Raw genomic sequence first — 22,085 nt, forward strand, 5'->3', positions numbered from 1 at the left:
AGGGCAATACCAAGCAGGTGGGTTGATGGGCTGAGGGTGAAGAGAAGCCACAATATTTAGGTGTTTGCTTCGGTGAGGGATTACTGGATTTCTGTCTAAAACTTACATCAGAACTGATGTCAGTACGAACCGCAGTATCATTAGAACACACACAGAGGGAACGAATAAGCTTTTTGGAGGTCAGAGAGAATAAAGTTTTCTTAAGAAAAATAAAGAAAATAAATGTTTTTCTTTAATTTTAGTACCAACTTGTACAGTTTTGATGTAGTTTGAGTGATGTAATTGGCGTTACATTTACACAGCAGCGTTGATGTTGGCACTGACCATTTTGGGGGCTGCAGATAGGATTCACTGCATCCCGTATTCCAAATGCAGCAGGTTTAGAACTTTTTTTCTTGCCTGTCTCGGCTGACTGTGGAGCTGAGTGAGCAGCTTCAGCAGGGACACGGTGTGTGAAAGAAAAGCCTCTACTCCAGGTTAATTTAAAGGAAAAAGCAAAGCTTGTTTGAGACAAGGTAGAAGGTAAAAGGAAAAACCAAAAGCACGAGCTAGACTAAGCAGTGCCCCGTGCCTGCCTTGCTTAACACTGGCCTTGGCTTGGAAAATGGGAAGTTTGGGTTACAAAGCCCTTGTTTTACGCAGCGAGTTGCCCAGATTAGGTGCTGAGCTGGGAGCGTCCAAAGCCCAGCACAGCAGTTCCTGCTTGTGTGAGGGGACATACCCCCTCACAGCCACGCAGGCTGTAAGAGGCTGCCCTGGAAGAAACCCCGATCCCTGGCAGGTGCTGGGGTGAACAAGTACGTGTATCATTGGAAAGCAAGAAGGTGAACAGGGAAAAACGGTGGTTTTCTGTATTTAATCAGCTTCAAATGTTTTTTGGTTTAATTTCAGTTGCTTTTCTTTAAAAAGAACACCAGTTGGCACTTGAAGAGCTGCTGCTTCAAGTCATTATCTGTGTTTGACTGCTTAGTCTTTGCCTAAAACATGGGAAGAACACGTCAGCATTTCAGACTGAATTTCACCGGCTGCATCTGCATTTGCAGGTAACAGCACAAAATCCTCAGATTTCAGCCCAGAGTGGGTGGTGACTCCAGAAAGGATTTGCTCTGGTCTGGTCCCTGGGGGCATGTCCCCACCATCCCTGTAATTGGCGGTTGGCTGAGGATTTCTGGATTTTGGGGGGGATTTCAACCCACGTTCTGTGTCCCCAGGGGCTGGGACTTGCTGGTGGCCTGTGGCGAGTCAGAGCCGGGGGGGCGGGCGGGGCTGCCCTCGTAGGCCAGCGCGCTGTCCGTGAGCGTGGCCTCCTCCTCGTAGCTGCTGTTCTCCAACTCCACGGCCACGGGACACAGCTCCTGGTTGCACCACCTGAACAGAGAACACAAACTGTTCATCTGAGCCCCGGTAATGCTGCTTTCAACTTGAGGTCTTGCCCAGTTTGGGGCCCTCTCATCACTGCTAGAATTCAATTCCCCCTGTCAGGGAAAAGCCACAATGTTGACAGCAACCAACCCAGAATCTGTTTGTCTCCATCAATCGTGACATGAGGTTTGGGTTTCACACGGCTGGGGGTCGGGTCTCTCAGAGAGGCAGAGCAGAGCCTGCTGCCTTGCATGAGAAATCACCCAAACCGGTCAGGGCTCGAGGAGTTCTGCTTACCTTCGAGCAGCGGCGATGTCGGTGGAGGAAGCATCAGGCCGTGCTGCGTGTTCGATTAAAAGAGCCCCTGTGGAAGAGTAGGAGACATCAGCACTCCCGGGCTCCAGCCAAAACAAGTGCTGGGGAGCGTGGGGGGTGCTGACTCCCCCACAGCACTTGCCAGGCTGAGCTGCCTCAGTTTGAAAGCAGACGGGGACTGAGCTTGGTTTAAAACTCCACCCTTTACCCTGAATCTGTGAAACCAGGCCATCCTAGGACTGATTCCTAGCCCTCTCCTGGCCTGAAATCCATCATTTTTGTCTTCCCCACTACCTGTGTAGATCCTCGCCAGGGTATAGGAGAAGTCTCTTGCTGCGAGCTCCATGGTCGCTGCCCCCTTGGAACCAGCCGCCTCCATGAACCGCGTGAGGCTGCCAAGGGCGTCCCGTGTTTGCTTCACGGCAGGTTCCAGATTTGCAGTGCTCGAAGCCAACTCCAGTTTTTTCTGCAAAGAAAACAATCGCAGGAAAAAATGACAGCATATTTACCTTCTGCAAGGAAACGGGGCTGGTGAAATCCTGAGCACACCCAGCAACCGCTAACAAAAGGCTTGAATCAAGGCGGCTGTAGCTGGCGCTGCCGTAGGGGGAGCGGCCAGGGCACGGCAGCAGGAAAGGGGACGATGCCAAAGGGGAGCTTGTGGGCTTGGAGCGTTCCTGGGAGCCAGACCCAGCGTGGGGCTGTTTCCTTGCTGGCTTTAGAGCCACACACGGGGAACAGATCGCATCCCCAATTCTCCCCGATCGCATGCCTGTATCAGGTTCTAGTTATACGCTATCTCCCCCAGTTTTATATTTTCATTTCTGTGAAGATGCTGGGGCTGTGTCCAGGCAGGAAAATGCAGATTTAAAGAAGCTTTTCTCTACAAGTCATGCCCATGGGAAAGGCCCAGGACCAGAGTGGCTCTCTTCTGATGGATGTCAGGCCTTTAACTGTGCTGAAAAGCACCACCCAAAAGCTCCCCTGGTTGAATCTAAGCTGCTGTTTCTCCAGTGTCCCAAATACCATCATGGAATCATCTAGGCTGGAAAGGACCTTGAAGCTCCTCCAGTCCAACCATGAACCTCACCCTGACTGTTCCCAACCCCACCAGATCCCTCAGCGCTGGCTCAGCCCGACTCTTCAGCCCCTCCAGGGATGGGGACTCCCCCCCCCTGCCCTGGGCAGCCCATTCCAACGCCCAACAGCCCCTTCTGCACAGAAATCCTTCCTCAGAGCCAGCCTGACCCTGCCCTGGGCAGCTTGAGGCCATTCCCTCTTGTCTTAGGGAAAGGACAAGGACACTTGTGCACATCTTGTGAAAGCACAAGTGATATTCTGCTTCGAGAATCTAAAACCAGTTGCTCTTTTGACGTGGCTGCCTTTAATCTGCATTTCCCGTGTTGTTCCCCCTTAGGCAGGATCGAACGGCCAGAGCGTGTCTCCTGCACGGAGCTGCCAGGCTGGGGGGGACACCTCGGCCCCCCCGAGGTCACACGTGTGGAGGAGAGGCAGCTCTCGCCCTCGCAGCCGCCCCCCTCCATCCCCTGCGCCCCCCGCGGCGCTGGCAGCTGGGCTCTGCTGCCGCCAAGCAGGCGATGGCCGTTGGGGTGCCCCGGCCCTGCCCGCGGTCAGGGCAGGCCCTGCCTTCCCTGCCGGGCTCAGCCGGACAGCCCCGGGCGCCGCACTGGCGCTCGCACCCGGCTCTGCGCAGAACTGAGGGGCTACCTGCGACAGACCCACAGAACGGAACCCTTGCGTATTTCAGTAGCGTAGGAGGTGCTTTTCGTTAATTAGTCTCATTTGTGGGTTATTTATGAAGCTGAAGCCTGTAAGTATCTGCAGCACAGGACAAATTCTTTATGTTTTTGAGGCTTTCAGTGCTTAAGTGCTCATGCAGCTCCTCTTGCTAGGATGAAAATGCAGCTTATTGGCACAGTAGGACTCCGGACTGCACAAGCTGAACCCGGTTTTGTTTTCAGCAAATGTCTGTGCCTGACAACCTTCTGCATAACCATTGCCCTGTATTTTCTGACTATTAATACAAGAAAAACACAATTCTCAATGGATGCTATTCTGCGCTCTAGGCAAAGCAGTACATAAATACTCACAGCATATGCTGTACAAATACAAAAACATCATCATTAAAGCGGTTAGGTCTAGTGCCAAGATAAAGTCCGAAGAACCCTCCGAGCCCACAGAATGCTAATAAGAGGTTTTAAAAGTAGCTTGGAGCTTGTTGCTAACGAGGATCAAAGACCCCAAAGGCATAAACATATTCCCAGCAGCTTGGGTGGAAGCCAGATTACACAGGCCAAGCGCAGAGACAACATTCGCGCTTCTGTCAGCACCCTCGTGCTCGTGGCTGGGGTACGAACAGCTCCGTCCCACGCTGACTTGCTTTTTAAAGTTTAAAGACCTTTCAGTACGGACCAGGAATATAAAAGCATCATTTTAACCTTCAGGGGGAAAAAAAAAAAAAAAAAGTTTCATTCTGTTTGCTCTCCAGTAATTTACACCTTTTTTTTTCTTTTTTTTTCTTTTTTTTTTTTCTTTTTTTTTTTTCCAGATTACACTCATTCTTTTCCTAACCGAAAGCACTGAATCTGCTGAGAGATCAAGCTGTTTTTTTCCACATCCTCCCCTGCATTTGAGAGCGAGAGGCTGTAGAGCTGCTTCAGGGACGATGCTTGAGGCAGAAGCAGCTCCTGTTTTCCCTCCTGCATGCTGATCTGCTCCAGTTCCTGCAGCGTGGAGCTGCGGGGGGGGCACACGCACACAGCAGCGCTGTGCCAGTTTACGGCTCCTTTCTGGCTGAAATCCTCAGAGCAAAAGAGCTTTTAGAGCGCCAATATTTCTGATTCCTTCGGGTTTTACTGAGGAATTTTAAGATGCCATTCATTTGTTTGCTCTCACTAGCTACCAAGCAAGAGTGCCAGAATGGTTTTTACTTAAAAGATTAATCATGAGTATTTAAAAGTACAGCAACAGGGAGAGTATCCAAAACAGGGCTAGAAGCAAAAGGCTCGTATTAATGCTTCGAGCAAATATGCAGTCTCACTTTAATAACCTACTTTTATTTCCTGCTGTGTTAAAATTGTGGTTATGGTCTGAAAAGGACTTGAAAACGCTATCACATGTCTTAGATTGTGTGTCCGATTTACAGCTAGTTTCAGCCCTGCACAGTCATTCCTGATGCACAGGACAGCTGACTCTGAGCTCTGCAAGATGCCTGCAGGACTGGCATTCAGAAACACAACATGACCAGATGTAACCTAAAGCCACTAAAATGCAATAATCAAATAATTCCCTGGTGCTATTTTAGAGTCACTTTTCAGATTGTAATTGAATTCTAAAGTGCACCCAATGCTCTGGCTCAAAATTCCAGCTAGTAATTTCTGAGTGTAACATGAAATAACCACCCCTGTGCAGTATCCACCCGGAACAGCCAGCACAGCTGAGCTGGAACCCAGGGCTGTCTCTCACACTTGCTCTTCTTGCCGTTTGTAACAAACTTGCCTGTGTATCAAGGACCGTAAAAATTCAGCTGCTGATAATCACATTGTGCAAGGGTGGGAAAGTTCTCTGTATTTCCCTTTTCCTGAGGATAATTACAACATTGGGTTCCTGCTTCTAGATCACAGCACCCTCAGTGTTGGGCACCCCATCATGTGCAAAGGTAAGTGACACCGGATAAAAGCAAAAACAGGTTGCAGTGGTGTCAGGGGGGAGGTTACTCTGTTCTTTGTTCAGAGAACAAAGTGTTATGCTGTGATAACAAAGTAGTCACTGGGCACAAATCCTGCAAACTGAGAACCTTGGTGGGCAACATAAAATCAATTGCACTAGTTTTGTATGAAGCAATAAAAAGGAAATGTATTGGAGCAGTAAAAATCCCTTTATGAAGGGCTAAATGATTTCATCACTAGATGGGAATGGGAAGGATGTTTCAAAATGAGCCAGACTCTCAGAGACTGAAAGAATTTAGACGCCTAGAGCTCCAGAAGAGGTTATCACCTGTGAGTGGAAGCCTGATGCTGGTGTAGAAACTCGGCACGTTCCTGCCCGGCACTGCAGAGGCACTCTGCAGAAATACCTCCCAGTCTGCCTTCCCAGCGCCTGGCTGCCCACGGCCTCAGGGAGAAGCTTTGTGATGTGTCCAGGTTAAATTTTGCCAAGAGTGATCTATCACATCCAGAATCAGTGCAGCAGTGCTGCCCTCCCAGCTCAGCCTGCTCCAGACACCCGCTGTGCAAATGGAGGAGGCCTCAGTGTGACAGAAACCAGCAAATGCAACGGCGCTTACGGGAATTTATTTTAAGGTCTTACTTTAAAGTCAGTGCTCACTTGTTCACCCTCCAGTCTCATATACAGCGTGATTTGTAGGAGTGCAAGAGCAGTGATGAGCTTGTTAATTAATAAATCTCAATACTTGGCGTTACTGCTGTGTAGGTACCTGCTCTGAATCACATCACTGTGTTCTTTAATGCTTCTCTGATTATCCAGTGGAGGAGCTGGGGGGGACTACACAGTGAGGAGCTCTAGGGACTGCAGCACGGCCCCTTTGTGGGGTGTTCCTTTAAATTACCCTAAGTGTAAGTCTCTGGAGGCCAGCTTATTTCCAAGTTATTTTTAGAGCCTACCACTGGCTCCTTTCCTTCTCCACTCCATTACCTTCCGTGGCAGACTAAGCCGCTTTTTATCAACAGCTGGACCAGCTGGCTTTTTAATTAGCAGGTGTGCTCAGTCCTGCTTATGAGCAGATTTGGGTTTCTTGTTTAGTAGTCAAATTGTTTGAGGTATTTTTCCTTTATCCGAAGTTGTCTGAGAGGATGGCAAGAAGACAACTCTGGAGGTCAGAGAGGTGCTCTGTACAGAATAGAGCCAAGCTGGGGGGCTGCAATGTAACAGAAACTGCCAGTGGCAGCCACTGGTGAGAAGGAGTCAGGCTCTTGCTGGTGTGTTTTTGAAAGACCCATCCAGTGCCAGGGAGTGCTGGGACCCAGACCTCTCCGTCCCCGTGGCATCTGGATGAGAAAGTGATGGCTACACATAGTCACATCCAGCACTCCAGGATTCCCTCGCTGTATCTGGGCTAACGTAATCTGGATTGCTCTGCCTGGATTAATAATGTCACCTCTGCAAGAACACCCTCCGATAGGCTGGTCAGGCTGGTTCCAGTCTCCCTTTACCGGATGTATCAAGCCAGCTGATGCTCGTTTACCTTCATGAAATTCTGAGCTGCTTTGACCTCCCCATGACTGCCTGTCATCTAAGCACCTTTAACGGAGCAGCCTGTAGGTAAAGCCAGAGAATGGCAAATCTAAAGAGGCAGCAATGGAGTTCCTTTGGCTCTTTCCATCTTCTCAGTGGAAATAAAAATAGAAAGTCATAATGCAGTAGGAAGCCCTGGTGAAGGTTTAATATTCAGCAGTCTTGTGGTGTTTTTTCAGTTAAGAAACAAAACCACAAAATTATTTTGGATTCAGGAAGGTGACTCTTTCACATTAAAAATACACTTATATTGGTGTCTGTCATGAGGAACTCTGACAATGCAAAACTCTTCACCACTGGGATGAAAGTATCTGCATTTTTTGTAGCACACAAGGATCCTAAAATGAGCACTGTATGCGTTCGGCTTTTGTAAGTGCTATTTAAAGAGCAGGATTGTAAGACACCTTCTGAACCTGTCTAAAGCTTTCAGGTTGATCATATTCCCTGCCAGTCTCAGCCAGGAGCACGAATGCCAAACCAGACTCTGCCAAGGTGGGAAAAATCAGTCTGATCAGTGCTTTTGGTGTGGGCTCACCTGCACTGTGGAGAAGAACACAGCCATCGCCTGTCCTTGGCTCTTGGTGAGGGATCGCAGGACATCAAGTGACAGGATATTTGTTGTTCCCTCCCATATGGACAGCACCTGTGGGGTAGAAGAGACTGGGGAAGAGCATGAAGAGCCTTTTGGAGAGACTGTGATAAAGAAAGGGGAATGTGAGGAAACAAAGACATGGGGCAGAACTAAGGGACATCAAAGAAATCTCCAGAGATGTCTTCCACAAGTGGAAAGGAGCAATGGTGACGAGAGCATGGAGCCCAGCACCATTAGTGAGCTAGGAAATAACCTCAGCACAGGGACGAATCACGTCCCCTCCCTGGTGAGGAGGGGGCTCAGCGGGAAGGCAACTAGGAAAGAGCTGCCACGCCTGGAGTGAGTCTGGGGGGGACTGTGTGCTCCCTTGAGTGTGTCTTCAGCAGACAGCCACAGAGTGCTGTGCCAGGGATGAGGTGACACACAGGAGCTGCTTCTGCTTCTCCTGCTGCCTTACCAAAGCATCACGGACTATGACCGGCAAGCCTGTGTCCTCCATGTAGCCTTGTCCTCCGAAACTCTCCATTGCCTCAACAACAACAGCAGAAGCCTGCAAAATGCAGAGAGCTGACAGGATCCACATTGCACAAGGGGAAAGAGCGGCCAGAACCCTCCAACATCACAGAGCAGTTCCTGCTGGGATGGGATGGACTGGATCCCACTGATTTACTGAGGCAGGTTGCTCATCATATGCAGGAGGAGGAGCCTGGGGAATAAAGGTTGAGTAACACTGAGAGAGGACCTGCAGGAGCAGTCAGACCTTGGGAGAAGATGCAGGGACAGTCTGTCTCAGTACAGTCCTCTCTAGGTAAGGATAAACCTCTGGTTTGTTTGGTACATGGGAGTATGTGTCTCTAGTCCAGGAGAGTCTTTACCTTCTGCTTGCCTATGGTGTGTCAGCTTCTGTGTATTTCAGCAACTAGAAGAGGGACAGACCCCTGAAGTTAAGGCTAAGCTATTAACACCTTCCCTTCCGTGTATTCATAGCTAGGGGAATGATATTCCCTGTGGCTCAGTGCCTGACCTTGGTCTTGGGGCAGCCCGAGCAGCATTTCTCTATGGCCCGTGGAGTACTTCACAGACAGTGCTGGCTCCATCTGCTCTGATCAGATGGCTGAGAGCAAAGGGACACGTCTCCTACCCACAAAGTCCAGCCTCGGCGCAGAGCAATAATCGCTGCAGGCCCTGTAGGTAGAGGTCACTGCCAGTACCCCCTGCTATCGCTGCCCTTCACGTTGGCCGCATCCACCACTCCTCTTTCCAGCTCTGTGGTCGCTGATGTGCCACACAGCCCCACTCTGGGCTGATCAAACTGGCTGTTCCATACCTGCTTCCCAGTGTACAGTTTGGCGACTGGTATCAGCAGTCTCAAGAGAAGCTGGTCTTGCTCACTCGCCATGTTGGTTTCTACAAGTCCAAGCAGACGAACGATCTCCATAATCAGAAGAAAGGCCCCTCGTGTCTGCACCTGCAAGCAGAGGAGTTGGGGAGCTTCACTGGCGAGGATCTTTGACTCAGGCTGGTTCCAGCCTGGTCTGCTGAAGTGCTGTGAGACTATCTCAAAGGGATGTGCAATACTTGGACCTGGGAAAAATGCCACCCTTGCCCGTACAGACCCACAGCTACAGAGACAAAGACCACTGACCAGCCAAGGCATAAAGCACGAAATACTAAAGGTAGTCTGGAGCTACTGCTCTTGGACACTGCAGTTTAGCACGAGGAAAGGGGCAACATTGCATCAGGCCTACTTGGAGCCTTATCAAAGCTCCTATCAGGCATCCAGGTCACGAATCCACATCTTTTCCGTGGCTAAGGGACATGAGACCACACATCTGATGGCCAACCTCTGAGCACCAGGATCTGCAAAGTCTTTGACAAATTTCTTGCTGAGCAACTTACTTCCCTGGCAAGTTGTGATTTAGAAAGCATCGGGATACGGAGCTCTGCAGCCCCTGTGCTGTGGGACTATATGGGGTCTGGCCTTTCTCTCTGAGTTGGTGTTCTGGCCACAGGCTAAGAGACGCTGGAGCTTTAAGTTATGTTTGACAGATGTTCACCACTTTCCCTCTCCCTCACCTTGCAAGAGGATTTTTAAATACTGTTTTAAAAATTTGCATGAAACTACTGCAGCCCAAGGGCAAGCTTTGGTGTTACACCACTTAAAAGTAGTGCCCAGATGGGTGAGAGGACAACTTTGTGTCACCGTTTTGAAGTTTTAGCAGGGGTGGGAAGCCACCTGTGTCCTGTGGATTTAGTGAGCTGCTACAGTTCAGCGTTATGGCAAAGCCATGAGACATTCTGCTGGGAGCGAAGGCCCATGTGTGACATTCCTCCCAAAGCCCAGAGCCAGAGTGCCAGTTCATGCTGCTCTCTCCTCCATTGCCTGCTATTGCCTTAGATGACATTCACACCTAGAGGCTGTACTCAAGCTCAGCACCTTGTGGTGATGAGCACTGTGCAGGTACACAGTGAAGACAAACTTCTCAGAAGCTGAAGTGCATGGTGACTACTCAAGAATTCTTCAAGCCTGCTGGGAACAGCCCATCTCCTGGTGCATGAGCTACCAGGGAAGTTGGATGAGTCTCTGTCAGTCTTGGACAAAAGTCTGTTAACTGCAGTTTAGGAGACTGGTGTCACGCTGGGACTCTGATACTAACGACCAGCTTCAGAGGTCATGGCATATCACAGCAGGTGCATGAGCTCTGGCACTACTCTCAGGACAGCTCCCAGGTAATTGTTGTTCAGGATAACCTAGCAGAGAAGCTAGGTCTATTGTCAGATCAAATCCCACTAGAATAAGGCAACTGCCCTGCAGCATATGTCTCACTGTAGCAGGAACAGCCTTCTCCATCTGACTGTTGCACACAGAGGCAGGCTGGCTGTGTTCATCAGCACCTGAGGATCTCTGCCCTCTTTCCTCCCCAACAGGTTCAGCTCAGCTCCCAAAAGCCTCACCTCCATCCGGGCGATCGTCTGCATGTGCAGGGGATGGTCCTTGAGGAGCTTCCCAAAGGCAACACGCCTACGGGCATATTCCCTGCTCAGACTGATCATCCTAGAGAGAATACAGCCAGGGAAAGCAGTCAGACCAGCAACCTCCCACTTGTGAGCTCTCTCTCTCAGCCACCCACACTGGAAGAACCCTGCTCAGCTGTACCACACCAGCCTAGGTCCCCCCGCACAGGCCAACCCTCTCCAGCACTGCTGGCCTCCAGACCTGAGCCTGCAAAGGCATTAGATGTCAGCTGGCTGCAAAGCTGAGCATTGCAAAGTCCCCTTGACCCGATAAGCTCCTCCTTCAGCTCTGCGGGGATCTGTGCTGCCTTCACCTTCTCATGGAAGCTGCTGCAGCAATGGCATTGTGGATCCGAGTTATGTTCAGCATGTGGGAGATGGAGGCCACGCCATGACCCTCTGCAGAGATCTGAAAGCATCAAAGAACAAAGGCTGATGTGAGCCTTTTGCACAGCCCTGAAGTGGACACATATCTAAGTGAAAGTTGTGTCAACAGACAGATATAGGCTGTCCACTTCATCTCTGTCTGTCCTCAGGCACCACAAAGATCTGCTTGCTTTAAAATATGGCTGTCTCATTTCAGCCAAGTCTGTGGCATGCCCATGTCAGCACGATCAGTTCTGGTCCCTGTTGCTTGTTCCCACCTGCACGCTACACAGAACTGTCTCTCAGCTGGGTCAATGCAACTGGATTAGGGAAATGATCATCTTAAAATTACTTTTCTTTCTTTCTTCCCTCCTGTCTTTTCCTGAGCTGTTCTCAGCTCTGTCCCACACGCAGCCCCACTGGTGAAGCATTCTGTGACGTGAACAGCTGGACACTGAGGAGGAAGAGAGGAACTTTTCCAGCTGGTATCACTGCCAGAACCCCCCTGAGTGCCAGGCCAGCCCAGTCCCAAGAGGAAGGTGAAACCCTTTCATACCAGCTCTGCTTTAGCTCCATCTAGCCATAGCTCTGCTGTTGCCATCTGCCGCGTGCCCAACTTGTCCTTCAGCCTTTGCACTTGGATGCTGTTCAGCTTCCCCTCCTCATCGCAAACCCTCAGGAAGAACAGGGACAGGCCCCTGGAACCCTGGGGCCGTTGAAAGGTGTGCAAAGAGAATTTCATTACAATGAAACAAGGAAGACAAAGAATGCCCCTGCTCCTTCCCCTGGTTCCACCATCAAACAGACCTGCTTTACTTCTCCTTCAGCATCTGCTACCCTGGCCAGGGTTAACGCCACATCAGAATCAGCAGCCGATGTAAACCATTTAAAACCATAGAGACGGTATGTACCATCTGGCTGCTTTCTGGCCACTGTCTCGGTGCCATTCGCTGCAAGAAAGGAGAAGATCATCTTGGCTTTACAGGAACTTCTGTATGCTGATTTTCAGTTTAAGCAGAAACTCTTTCAAGTCACCTCTTGCTATCAAGATGGAGTATGGATTAGCTGCTAATCTCTTGCATTGACCCTGGATAAGAAATGCAGCCAGAGTTAAGCACTAGAAAGGAAATATGCTCTGTTTAACTGTGAGCCTTTCCAGCACTTGCTCCAGACTAACGGCTGGTAATAGCAGTGCTTTGTAAGGAGTACTGCAGTGTGGAATCCAACACCTTCATTTCTTCAGGAGCTACCATGACCAAGAACAACAAAAGGTGCTACAGAATCCTGCAGTGATGCACATCTTCCACACCACAGCTGACCCTTTCACTTCTTCCACCAGGAAACCAACTGCAGCTTCATGAGATGCAGGTGATTCCCCTTCCACATTTCTGTCTCCACAGTGGAGTTTTGAGGTTTCCTGACCCATCATGCTATTACTAACCAAGGAATAGAAGTTGAAGGCCAAGAATGCTTTCTGGGTCCCAGTTGGGATGGGTCTGACTGTCTCGCTCAAGGTTTAGATTATGGAGCTAGGTATCTGTCTGATATCTGTGCAAGGAACACAGCTCTGTACCTGCCTGTGTGTGCTGCATGCATCAGTGGACAAAGTTGGGCCTTTTGTTGGCTAAAAAGCAGAGCTATGCAGAGGATTTGGATGATTCCAGTTGAAGTTTCCTAAACCAGCTACCTGGCGTTGTATGTTCCCCACACTCTTAATTTTCTCAGTTCTCACCAACACATGTATCTGCTGCTGCTGCAGTTGCTTCCCACCTCAGAGCACATACCAACATCAGAGCCTCCCCTGCGCTCAGTCATCCATTGGCCAGAGGTCCAGAATTTCTTGGGGTCACGGGAGGTCAGGTGGTCAAAAGCATTTTTCAGAGATCCAGGAATACCTAGTGACTATTTTGGGGGAGGGAAAGAAACTAAGATGATCATAACACAGCAGATGAAATTAGACAGTTGCCTTAACTACCACTGGTGCGTCCCAGGCTCAGAACGGACGGTCCGCAAGCAGGGGAGGGGGCACTGCGTGTCCTGCCCTGCCATGCACCCGCAGGGACTGCTGAGAGTCCCTGAACCTGCCCAGCTCCTGCGCGGCTGCTGGAGCACTGTGCAGACAGAAAGGGCAGACTTGTGCTGCAAAGGAGGGTACTGAGCATCCCTACACCCCTCGGATTTCTGTCCTGCTAGACATCCGGACAGAGAACTTTCAAAACAGCACACATACCAGGGTATTGGCATACGTTCATATTTCTTTTTACTGAATTATAATGGCCGGGGTAACTACTTAAGGACTAACTTTTCTCTGCATCTTACATAGCCACTGACATAGTGCAAAGGCTGTCACTAAGATGCAGAGACAAATCTTCAAACTGGGGAAATTCTTGCTAGTTTGTTTAATTTACATCAGGTATGGATCTGGCCCAATACATTTAACTGCCACTCCACACAAGTATCAGAACAACAAACCATCTCGTAGTGAAAACATATTGGACAGCTTTCCAACTACCTGCAGCACCACAGGTTTTATGTGCAGCAAAGGCTTTATTGTACACGGTGTTGTAAGTAAACATAAAAGCTACCCTGGGCACAAAGACTTTGTGACTAAAGAAGAAAGGCAGTGGGAGCCAGAGCTGAGTCACAGAGCAAGGAAGGGCCATGCCCAGAGCCAGATGGCAGATGAGCTCTCCTCCATCCTTGGCCAGTGCTCCAGCCTCTACCCAGCACTTCCAGGACGTGGGCTGTGCCCTCAGAGACCAGCTGAGCTCATACCTCAATGACTTTGGCGGCCCCATCAGTCATGGCCAGTGGACAGCTGAAACCTCCAGATAAGCTTGAAAATAAGTACAGTTTGACAGCCTGATGCAGGCGGCTAGAAAAGAAAGTGAGTGAAAATAGTCAGGTTAAGCAGCAGTTCAACAGCAGGAGGGAACTAGGAAGAGAGGAACAAAATACAACCAAACCAGGTGAGAATGAGACCACTCATTTCTGAGAGGGCAAAAAACTGTTTCAGCCAGGGAGAGAGAAGAGGAACAGCAGTTTCTCAGTCCCAGAGGGATTGTCAGTGCAAGGCTGGATGGAAGGCATTGCCTGCCAGCTGGTGCACATTAAGTGCAGGTTTTAGAAATAAATAAGAAATGTGGGTCTATCTCCAGAGGCTGGCATACAATGAAATTGTAAGTAGAATCCCAGACCTTTAGCTGTGTTACAGTTAATGCATGTAAAGCTGGAGCAGTGCAGGGAACTGCCAGGCCCCAGAATCAGGAAGGTGACATCAAAGAATATTATGATCAACTGTAGGCCATTAGTCACGGCTTATCATTGCTGGAGTGGAACATTACAGCGGACAGACACTGCTGTTCAGTACAGCAGTAGGTGTGCTTTCGTCCATGCATCATCTGTTACCCATTATACAACAACAGTCCTACCCTGCTAAGAATAGACAGCAAGGCACCAAGTCACACCCATTGTCCCCCAGTTACCTCCAGTTGGAGTATCTTCTCTCATAGGCCTCGGCAATCAGCCCCTCTTCTGCTGCAATCTCCTTCATCCTCCTCCAGGCCGAGCAGGTGACGATGTGATCCACCCGCCGCCCCCAGGCATCATACTGCCGAAACACAGGGGGGTTCAACTCGCATTCCCATCCTAGAGGTTTGATCGTGGTTAGCAGACGGTTTCCAAATCTCTCCAGATCCTGATTCACCTCCTCCAGTACCTGTGAAGCAACAAGAGCAGCCCTTCAGCACATCCCCGGAAGGCAAGGTGCCTCGGTCCTCACTGGAAAGGCAGAGGACCGACCCTATTGTCCTGCAGTGCTAGTGGTCTCTTGACACTTGGTCCTTCCATGTGTTCTGCAACGCAAGCAGGACAGCTTGTCTCTTAGCCTCTGCTGGCACAGCTGTGGAGCTGTCACTCCCCCCCCCCCCCCCCCCCCCCAATAATTTTTTCAAGTTACATTTGGCAGCATCTCTGGATTGCAGGAAAGACTGGAGAGGTTTTGTATCCAGGATGAGAATGACACAGATGCACATGAGCAGGAGGGCTGGACAAGACCATCTCCAGAGGTCCTTCCAACCTCAGCCGCTCTCTGATTTACTGCTGGAGAAGAATGCCAGGGGAAGAGCTGCCAAAACCAGAAAGCCTTCATCTGTATAGGAAAACTTCCACTGGGCTCAGTGTTACCTGCCTATCAGGTTAGAAAAGGAGGGATGGAGCAACCCTTTGAGCTCCAGCCTGGCACCCAGGGTGTCCAGATTCAAATTTCCACCCTGCATCCAGCTTCCTGAACGGCCCTGGATAAGGATTCATGCTCGATTCTGCCAGGCTGGGCTGACTTGGATGGAGTAATCTGTCCATAGCTGAAGGAGGGAAACCAGCACCCACAGAGCAGTGATTCATTCCAACCCTCTTAGATACCTGTTTCAAGGTGACAGGAACTGCTCTTCACTGTCTGTGGCCAAAGCCTAGTGAAGTTGCCCTGACTTACATAACCTGACTTGTAGATAATTAAAATTAGGCCAGGTGGACCCAACCTCTAGCAGTGTTTGATCCTTGTTACCATCAATACATCCAATACTGTACTGGGGGTCAGAGAAGCACCTGATCTAGATTTGCTTTCATCAGAGGAATATTTTTTTGCTGTTCTCTGCCCCTCAGGAGGTGCTCGTTTCCTCCTCAACATAGCAATTGTGGAGTTGAATGCTGTAGTTGCTGTACCCAGAATGGTGCAATTATAAAACACGGTAATTTGCTGTTTATAAAATACAAACACTGCTTCTTCCTTTCCCTGCCTCCTCCTATATTGACTTTTCATTAAGATTCTTTCATCTCTGTGCCATTCAGCGTGTGTAATGAGGATCCAGCAAACGCCTTCCAGTTACTACTCTGGAAGTCTCCATCCTCAGACCAGCCAGTTTTCCTTCAGGTAAACGGTGAAATAGTGTTTAAAATGACAAAAGAAGGCAAAACCATTCACAAGAGCCCTGTCAACTGGTACAGCTCTCACTGCACTCCTGCTGTCAGGGGAGCTCAGCCGGGATGGATGTATGCCTCCAGTGCTTATCATATCTTGACAACAATTTGGAGGTTGTTTTAGGGGCATAACCTAAGAACCCAAGGTTCATGGCCTTTGCTGATCCCTGAGGCACAGGAACCTTTGAGCTGTTTACCTGGTGGGTTTTTGTGGGCAGAAGAATGTAAGTCTACCAAATAAGTCTCCTGGTCAGCACACTACAGGGAACTCAAACTACAACAGTGCCTTTACCTCATCCACATTTTCTAAAAAAATCCCTGACTGCCTAGCTGTGAGCTCATGCCCTGACCACATGCAGCCTTACAAACCACCGTGTTACCCAAGTGAATGTGTTTATTTCCATGGCAAAAGAATAAAATCAGAGCTCTTACATTTGTAACTGCTGAATGCCGCGCGGGTGCACCAGAAAACATACACCAGGATACGGAGAGGGCACCTGTAAACCGTCAGGGTCAGAAGCTGCTACCTCACAGCATCTGCTGGGCGGGCTCATTCACCCTAACCTGTCCTCTGATGTCCCAGGGATTAATACATTGGAAATGTGCAATTATTGCACATTAAGAGTGCAAACAGATGATCCTTTATATTAAAGGATATATTTTTAGGGGGATCAAAGACCAACAGATACCTCTCCACAACAGTTCTCAGAAAAAGCAGGTGCTTTCCTCTGTGTTCTGCAGAAATTGGCTTCAAAGAACGAAAGAAATCTTTTGCTCAGTTCCAGGAAAATGACTCTGTCCACCGCTGAGCACAGGTGAATAGTACAACAGGAATCAACCTCCAGCGTGGTGTCTGCTCAGTGGGACACAAAGCTTCCTCCTGCTCTCCTGGAGAGGAGGTGTTAGTAGGGAGAGGTAGCTCTCAGGCTGCAGCCAAGCGGGTGCTGTGTGAAGCAGCCAGCACACTGGGCTCTCCTTCTCAGCGGCGAGGCAACACTGCCCCGCTGGGACCAAGCACAGAAATGTAAGGGAGATGCTGCTGATGCTCTGGTAGCTTTTGCAGCTGCTTTGTCTCTTTGGGGAAGGAGTGGAGAGCAGCTCTCAGCCTCGGCAAAAGACATCACTGATCCTTTTAAGTCTTCAGGAGAGCTGAACCTACTTCCAAAGGTGCAGATGAGGAGCAAGATCTTTATGCTTGCCCAAAGGCATCCACCCTTTCCCCCATCTTCTCTTCTGGTGAGAAGGCCATGCTGCTGCTTAGGGAGGTCTCATTCCCATCTTTCACAGAATCAGTCAGGTTGGAAACGACTCTCAGGATCATCGTGTCCAACCCTCAGCCCGACTCTACAAAGTTCTCCCCTACCCCACATCCCCCACAGCTCATCCAAACGGCCCTTAAACACCCCCAGGGATGGGGACTCCCCCCCTCCCTGGGCAGCCTGTTCCACTCTCTGACCACTCTTTCTCTGAAACGTTTTCTCCTCACGCCCAGTCTGACCCTCCCCTGTTGCAGTTTTCAGCCGTTCCCTCTTGTCCTGTCCCTGACCCCCTGGGAGCAGAGCCCAGCCCCAGCCTCTCTGCAATGTCCTGTCAGGAGCTGCAGAGAGGGATGAGGGCTCCCCTCAGCCTCCTCCTCCTCACACTGAACACTCCCAGCTCCTTCCATGGCTCCTCACAGGATTTACTCTCCAGACCCTTCCCCAGCCGCGTTGCCCTCCCCTGCCCTCGCTCCAGCCCCTCGAGATCTCTCTCGTACTGCGGTGCCCAAACCCGGACCCAACGCTCCAGGTGTGGCCTCCCCAGTGCAGAGCGCAGGGGGACTGTCACCTCCCTGCTCCTGCTGGCCACACTACTGCTAATCCAAGCCAGGTTGCCGTTGGCTTTCTTGCCCACGTGGGCGCACTGCCGGATCATATTCGGCTGTTCCGCAGTTAAGAACCCCCAGACCCTTCTCTCCCAGACAGCTCCAGCCACCCCTCCCCAAGCCTGTAGCCATGCAGGGGGTGGTTGTGGCCCAAGGGCAGGACCCGGCACTTGGCCTTGTTGAAGCTCATCCCGCTGACGTTGGCCACCGATCCGATCTATCCCGGTCTCTCTGCAGAGCCTCCCTGTCCTCGTGCAGATCGACACTCCCGCGTCACTTGGTGTCACCTGCGAGCTCACTGATGACACACTCTGTGTCCTTATCGAGATCATCAGTGAAGATGTTGAACAGAAATGGTCCCAACACCGAGCCCTGAGGTCACCACTTGTGACCGGCCGCCAGCTGGATTTAGCTCCACTGACCACCACTCTCTGGGACCGTCCATCCAGCCAGGGCTTGACCCAGCAGACTGTTCACTCATCCAGGCCATAGGCAGCCAGTTTTTCTATGAGAATTCTGTGGGGAACTGTGTTGAATACTTTCCAAAAATCCAGGTAGAAAATATCCACAGCTTCTCCCTCATCCAATAGTCAGATCATTTTGCCATAGAAGGAGATCAGGTTTGTAGGCAGGACCTGCCTTTCGTAACCCCATGCTGCCTGGGCCTGATCCCCTGGTTGTCCATTATATGACTTGTAATGGCACCCGAGATGACCTGCTCCATGTCCTTCCCTGGCACCGAGGGCAGACTGACAGGTCTATAGTTTCCTGACTCCTCCTTTCTGCCTCTTGTAGATGGGTGTCACATTTGCCACCCTCAGTCCAATGGGACCTCCCCAATCAACCATGACTCCAGGTAAATCATGGACAGCAGCTTGGCGAGCACATCTGCCAACTCCCTCAGCACCCTTGGGTGTAACCCACCCGCTCCCACAGACGTTTGTGCATCCAAGTGGTGCGGCAGGTCTCTGACCTCTTTAATCATGCTGGCCTCATTCTGCTTCCCCTCCCCATCTCCCAGCTCCTGGGGCTGGGTGTCCAGGGAACAGCCAGTTCCACTGCTAAAGACTGAGGCAAAGTAGGCATTGAGCACCTCAGCCTTTCCCTCATCCTTAGTTACCATGTTTCCTTCTGCATCTAGTAAAGGAGGGAAATTTTCCCTAATTCTCCTTTTGCTGTTAATGAATTTATAGAAATAATTTTTATTATCTTTAACAGCTGTAGCCAGGTTGACCTCTAGCTGCGCTTTGGCTCTCCTAACGTTCTCCCTGCATAACTTCACTACATCTTTACAGTCTTCATGAGATACCTGCCCCCTCTTCCAAAGGTCATAGATTGTACTTTTGTTCTTGAGATCCAGCCAAAGGTCCCTGTTTAGCCAGGCTGGTCTCCTTCCCCGCCTGCTTGTTTTTGGGCACATGGGAACAGCCTGCTCCTGTGCCTTTAAGACTTCTCTCTTGAAGTATGTCCAGCCTTCCTGGACTCCCATACCCTTCAAGGCAGCCTCCCAAGGGATTTTGTTAATCAATCTTTCATGATGGCTGTGACAAAAGCCAGCTCCCAGTGCTGCCACCACACTCTTACTACGCCATGTCTGCAAGGCCTCACAGACCTGGAGAGCAAGTGGTGGAAGGAAGAGAATCACTGAACACCAGGTTCTGCCCCTTTGCTCACTCGGTGTCATTGCATTGCTTCTGCTGGAATAAATCATGGAGAGAGGTCACACTCTGCTCCATGAGATATGGTCCTTGAAAAGTGGGAAACAGTTGCAGTCCTTGGGGTGACAGCAGAGGACAGTCAGAGAAATGAGCTGCCTCCTTACAGGGGTTCCTGTAGGACTGGACCTCACAGAATGGAGACCCCCAGCTCAGGGTCTTACCCCACCTCTCTGCACCCCTGCAACCTGTACAGAGCCTTCCCTGTCTGAAAAACAACCCAGGAAAGCCAAAAACCTGTGCTAAGAACAAGCAAACCCCTATGGGCCTTTGCATCTTCTCGAGCGGTCAGCTAAGAACAGCCCTGTTCCTTCTGAAAGGAATTTCCTTTAAAAGCCCCTCTTCCCTGAGGGCAGAGAAGCAGAACCTTAGGTTTTTTCCCTTTCTCTGAAATTTCTGTCTCTGGATGACCAGACAACAAATGCCTGCATTGACAATCCCAAAACAACACTCTTGTTGCAACACCCAGACCAATCACAGGAGATCACTAAGCCACTTGCTATTTCTGTTTATGTCCTGGTAATATTTTTCACCCCTGCAATGATTCAAAACTAACAAGTTTTAAAGAATGCTGATAAATTCTCCCCAGTTAAATGCTCGAAGACACAGTAAGGCTCAGAGAAATGTTCAATTCACAGTCTTAAACAGTGACCTAGCCAGAACTGTAGTAAGTACACACAGAACAGAAACATGCACGTCAGACCTTGGGAGGAAGGTGAGTTTTCAAGTAACTCTGAAGCAAAGCATCTTCCAAATACTGGTTCCCAGTCTCGGGCTGCTCTTGGGAGAGGGTCTCCATTTCTCTCCTTGCAAGGGGCATATCCAGATCTTCTAAGACTTGTTTCTCCCGCACGCCAACTTGTTGCCCCTGCCCCGCGGTCGCGTTGATTCCTTTACAACCTGGTGGTTGGCACCTCTCCCAGACACGAGGCAGAAAGCCACCCGCCTGCCACAGCTTGCAGGTAGCACTGGATCTCCACCAAGGCAGGCGACAGGTAAACATGATCCTGCAAAGCCCAGAGTGTGTCATGCCAACAGCTCTCAGCGCCAGACCCTTCCTCGGTTGACAGCAGCACCAATCCCGTTTTGTTTAAATGTTGTGAAGTTATTCTTAAAAAAATCAATTATGTCTTTTCCCCTCCCTTGGGGAGGAGCTTTCCAGCAGCTGTTGTCAACTGAACTAGGGGAAAGGTCTTTGGAAAGAGATCAGAAAACTGCCTAGAAAAACACAAGTACTCTTCAGAAAACACTGCGTTCTCTCCTACCAGCTGGGCAAACCATCATAACCAGCTGACATTTCCAGAGCTGGGGGAACCAGGGCAGTGTTCCCACCAGCATCCCCCTGAATTGCTTGGGATAATAATGGGGTAGAGATGAGAAGGAAAAAATACATTTCCTCATTTGAAGGATAATAAAATGCCTGGAAATGGGACAAAATGGTTTAGGTGGGTTATTCTGTAATTAAGATACTGGTGAAATAAAAGAATCCACCCTCATTGCCTGGGTTGTGATGCTAGCTCCAAAATAATCTGCTTCTTTTTAAGTCCCTGATATCTTTGAGTTGAGATGATATTAGAAGTCTCCCTTTCCCTAGGGAAGTACCAGAATATTCTAAGAACGTGTCTTCTGGCTTTGAGTAATTTAAAACCTGCACCTGATTTAGTGTGATACGCTGCTAATAAAAACAGTATTTTACTTTACAACAGTTTTAAATGAGTATGATACTGAACTGCTGTTACAAGCTGTTGAAGCATGGGGTGAAACCCAGGGATGTGTCCCAGCCTCAGCATGGAATGTAGAATAGCTGGAAGTGAGTTAGTGAAGCAAAACCAGTCAGCTTTCACAGAATCACGGAATCGTGTAGGTTGGAAAGGACCTTGAAGATCACCTAGTCCAACTGTTAACCTAGCACTGGCAGTTCCCAACCCCACCAGATCCCTCAGTGCTGGGTCAACCCGACTCAACCCCTCCAGGGATGGGGACTCCACCACCTCCCTGGGCAGCCCAGTCTCACAAGGCCATGCTGATTTCTCGTTTGAATATTGTGCTTGTTGGGTGGCATCTCAGTCCGTTCTTGGCACTGGTGCGGCGGCCGAGCCATCGAGGTGGCCGTGCTCCAGCACCCACCGCCCCCACCATGGCCCGGCAGCTCGCTCTTCCCCGGGTCACCTCCTCCTGCCTCAGGTGCGGCGCGAAACCCCTTGGGGAAAGACACGGGAACACCCCCCCGAGAGTCCCCCCCCACACCAGCCCTGGGAAACACCCGCGGCCGCCTTCCAGGTTTTGAAACGGCAGAAGCGGCCCCGCGAGCGCCGGCCCGCCAGCTGGGCCCGCCATGGCGGGGGAGGGGGAAGGAGGGGGCCAGGCCTCCGCCTCACGGGCCGGGCCGCCGCCGCCCTCCGGCCGCCCCCAGCGCCGCGCAGGCCCGGGGGCCCCGCGGCACCGCGCCGAGGCGGGGGGGAGCCCCCGGTGCCGCGGCTGCCGGCGCAGGTACCGGTACGGCCCGGCTCCCGCGGGCAGGAGGCGGAGGCCGCGCCTCAGGGACCCCCCGCGCCTCAGGGACCCCGCGGGTGCGGCCGGGCGAGGGGCAGGACCCGGCACCGGAGGG

At 50.6% G+C, this 22,085-nt stretch overlaps 1 protein-coding gene across 5 annotated transcripts; it reads right to left on the reverse strand.

Moving 5' to 3' along the window:
* Positions 1 to 210: 210 nt before the first annotated feature.
* LOC141967496 (acyl-CoA dehydrogenase family member 11-like) lies at positions 211 to 20,586 on the reverse strand. 5 transcript variants are annotated; one of them, XM_074921343.1, is made up of 15 exons: positions 20,181 to 20,583; positions 14,410 to 14,642; positions 13,700 to 13,799; positions 12,709 to 12,826; positions 11,732 to 11,874; positions 11,481 to 11,630; positions 11,277 to 11,378; positions 10,873 to 10,967; positions 10,499 to 10,598; positions 8,871 to 9,011; positions 8,001 to 8,093; positions 7,487 to 7,594; positions 1,972 to 2,143; positions 1,660 to 1,726; positions 211 to 1,368 (listed from the first exon to the last, which is right to left on the reverse strand). In XM_074921343.1, the coding sequence occupies exons 1-15, from the start codon at positions 20,505 to 20,507 to the stop codon at positions 1,188 to 1,190; spliced, it is 2,130 nt and encodes a 709-aa protein (XP_074777444.1). In that variant the 5' UTR covers positions 20,508 to 20,583; the 3' UTR covers positions 211 to 1,187. The 5 variants fall into 5 exon arrangements, 2 of the variants coding, with proteins under 2 accessions (XP_074777444.1, XP_074777445.1); XM_074921344.1 differs by lacking the exon at positions 11,277 to 11,378 and having other exon boundaries at positions 20,181 to 20,582; XR_012634704.1 differs by lacking the exons at positions 211 to 1,368; positions 1,660 to 1,726; positions 1,972 to 2,143; positions 7,487 to 7,594; positions 8,001 to 8,093 and adding exons at positions 8,102 to 8,249; positions 8,419 to 8,462 and having other exon boundaries at positions 8,568 to 9,011; positions 20,181 to 20,586.
* Between the last annotated feature and the right edge of the window lie 1,499 nt (positions 20,587 to 22,085).

The sequence above is a fragment of the Athene noctua genome, chromosome 17 (assembly GCF_965140245.1).
Source record: "Athene noctua chromosome 17, bAthNoc1.hap1.1, whole genome shotgun sequence".
In the NCBI taxonomy this organism is placed as follows: domain Eukaryota; kingdom Metazoa; phylum Chordata; class Aves; order Strigiformes; family Strigidae; genus Athene; species Athene noctua.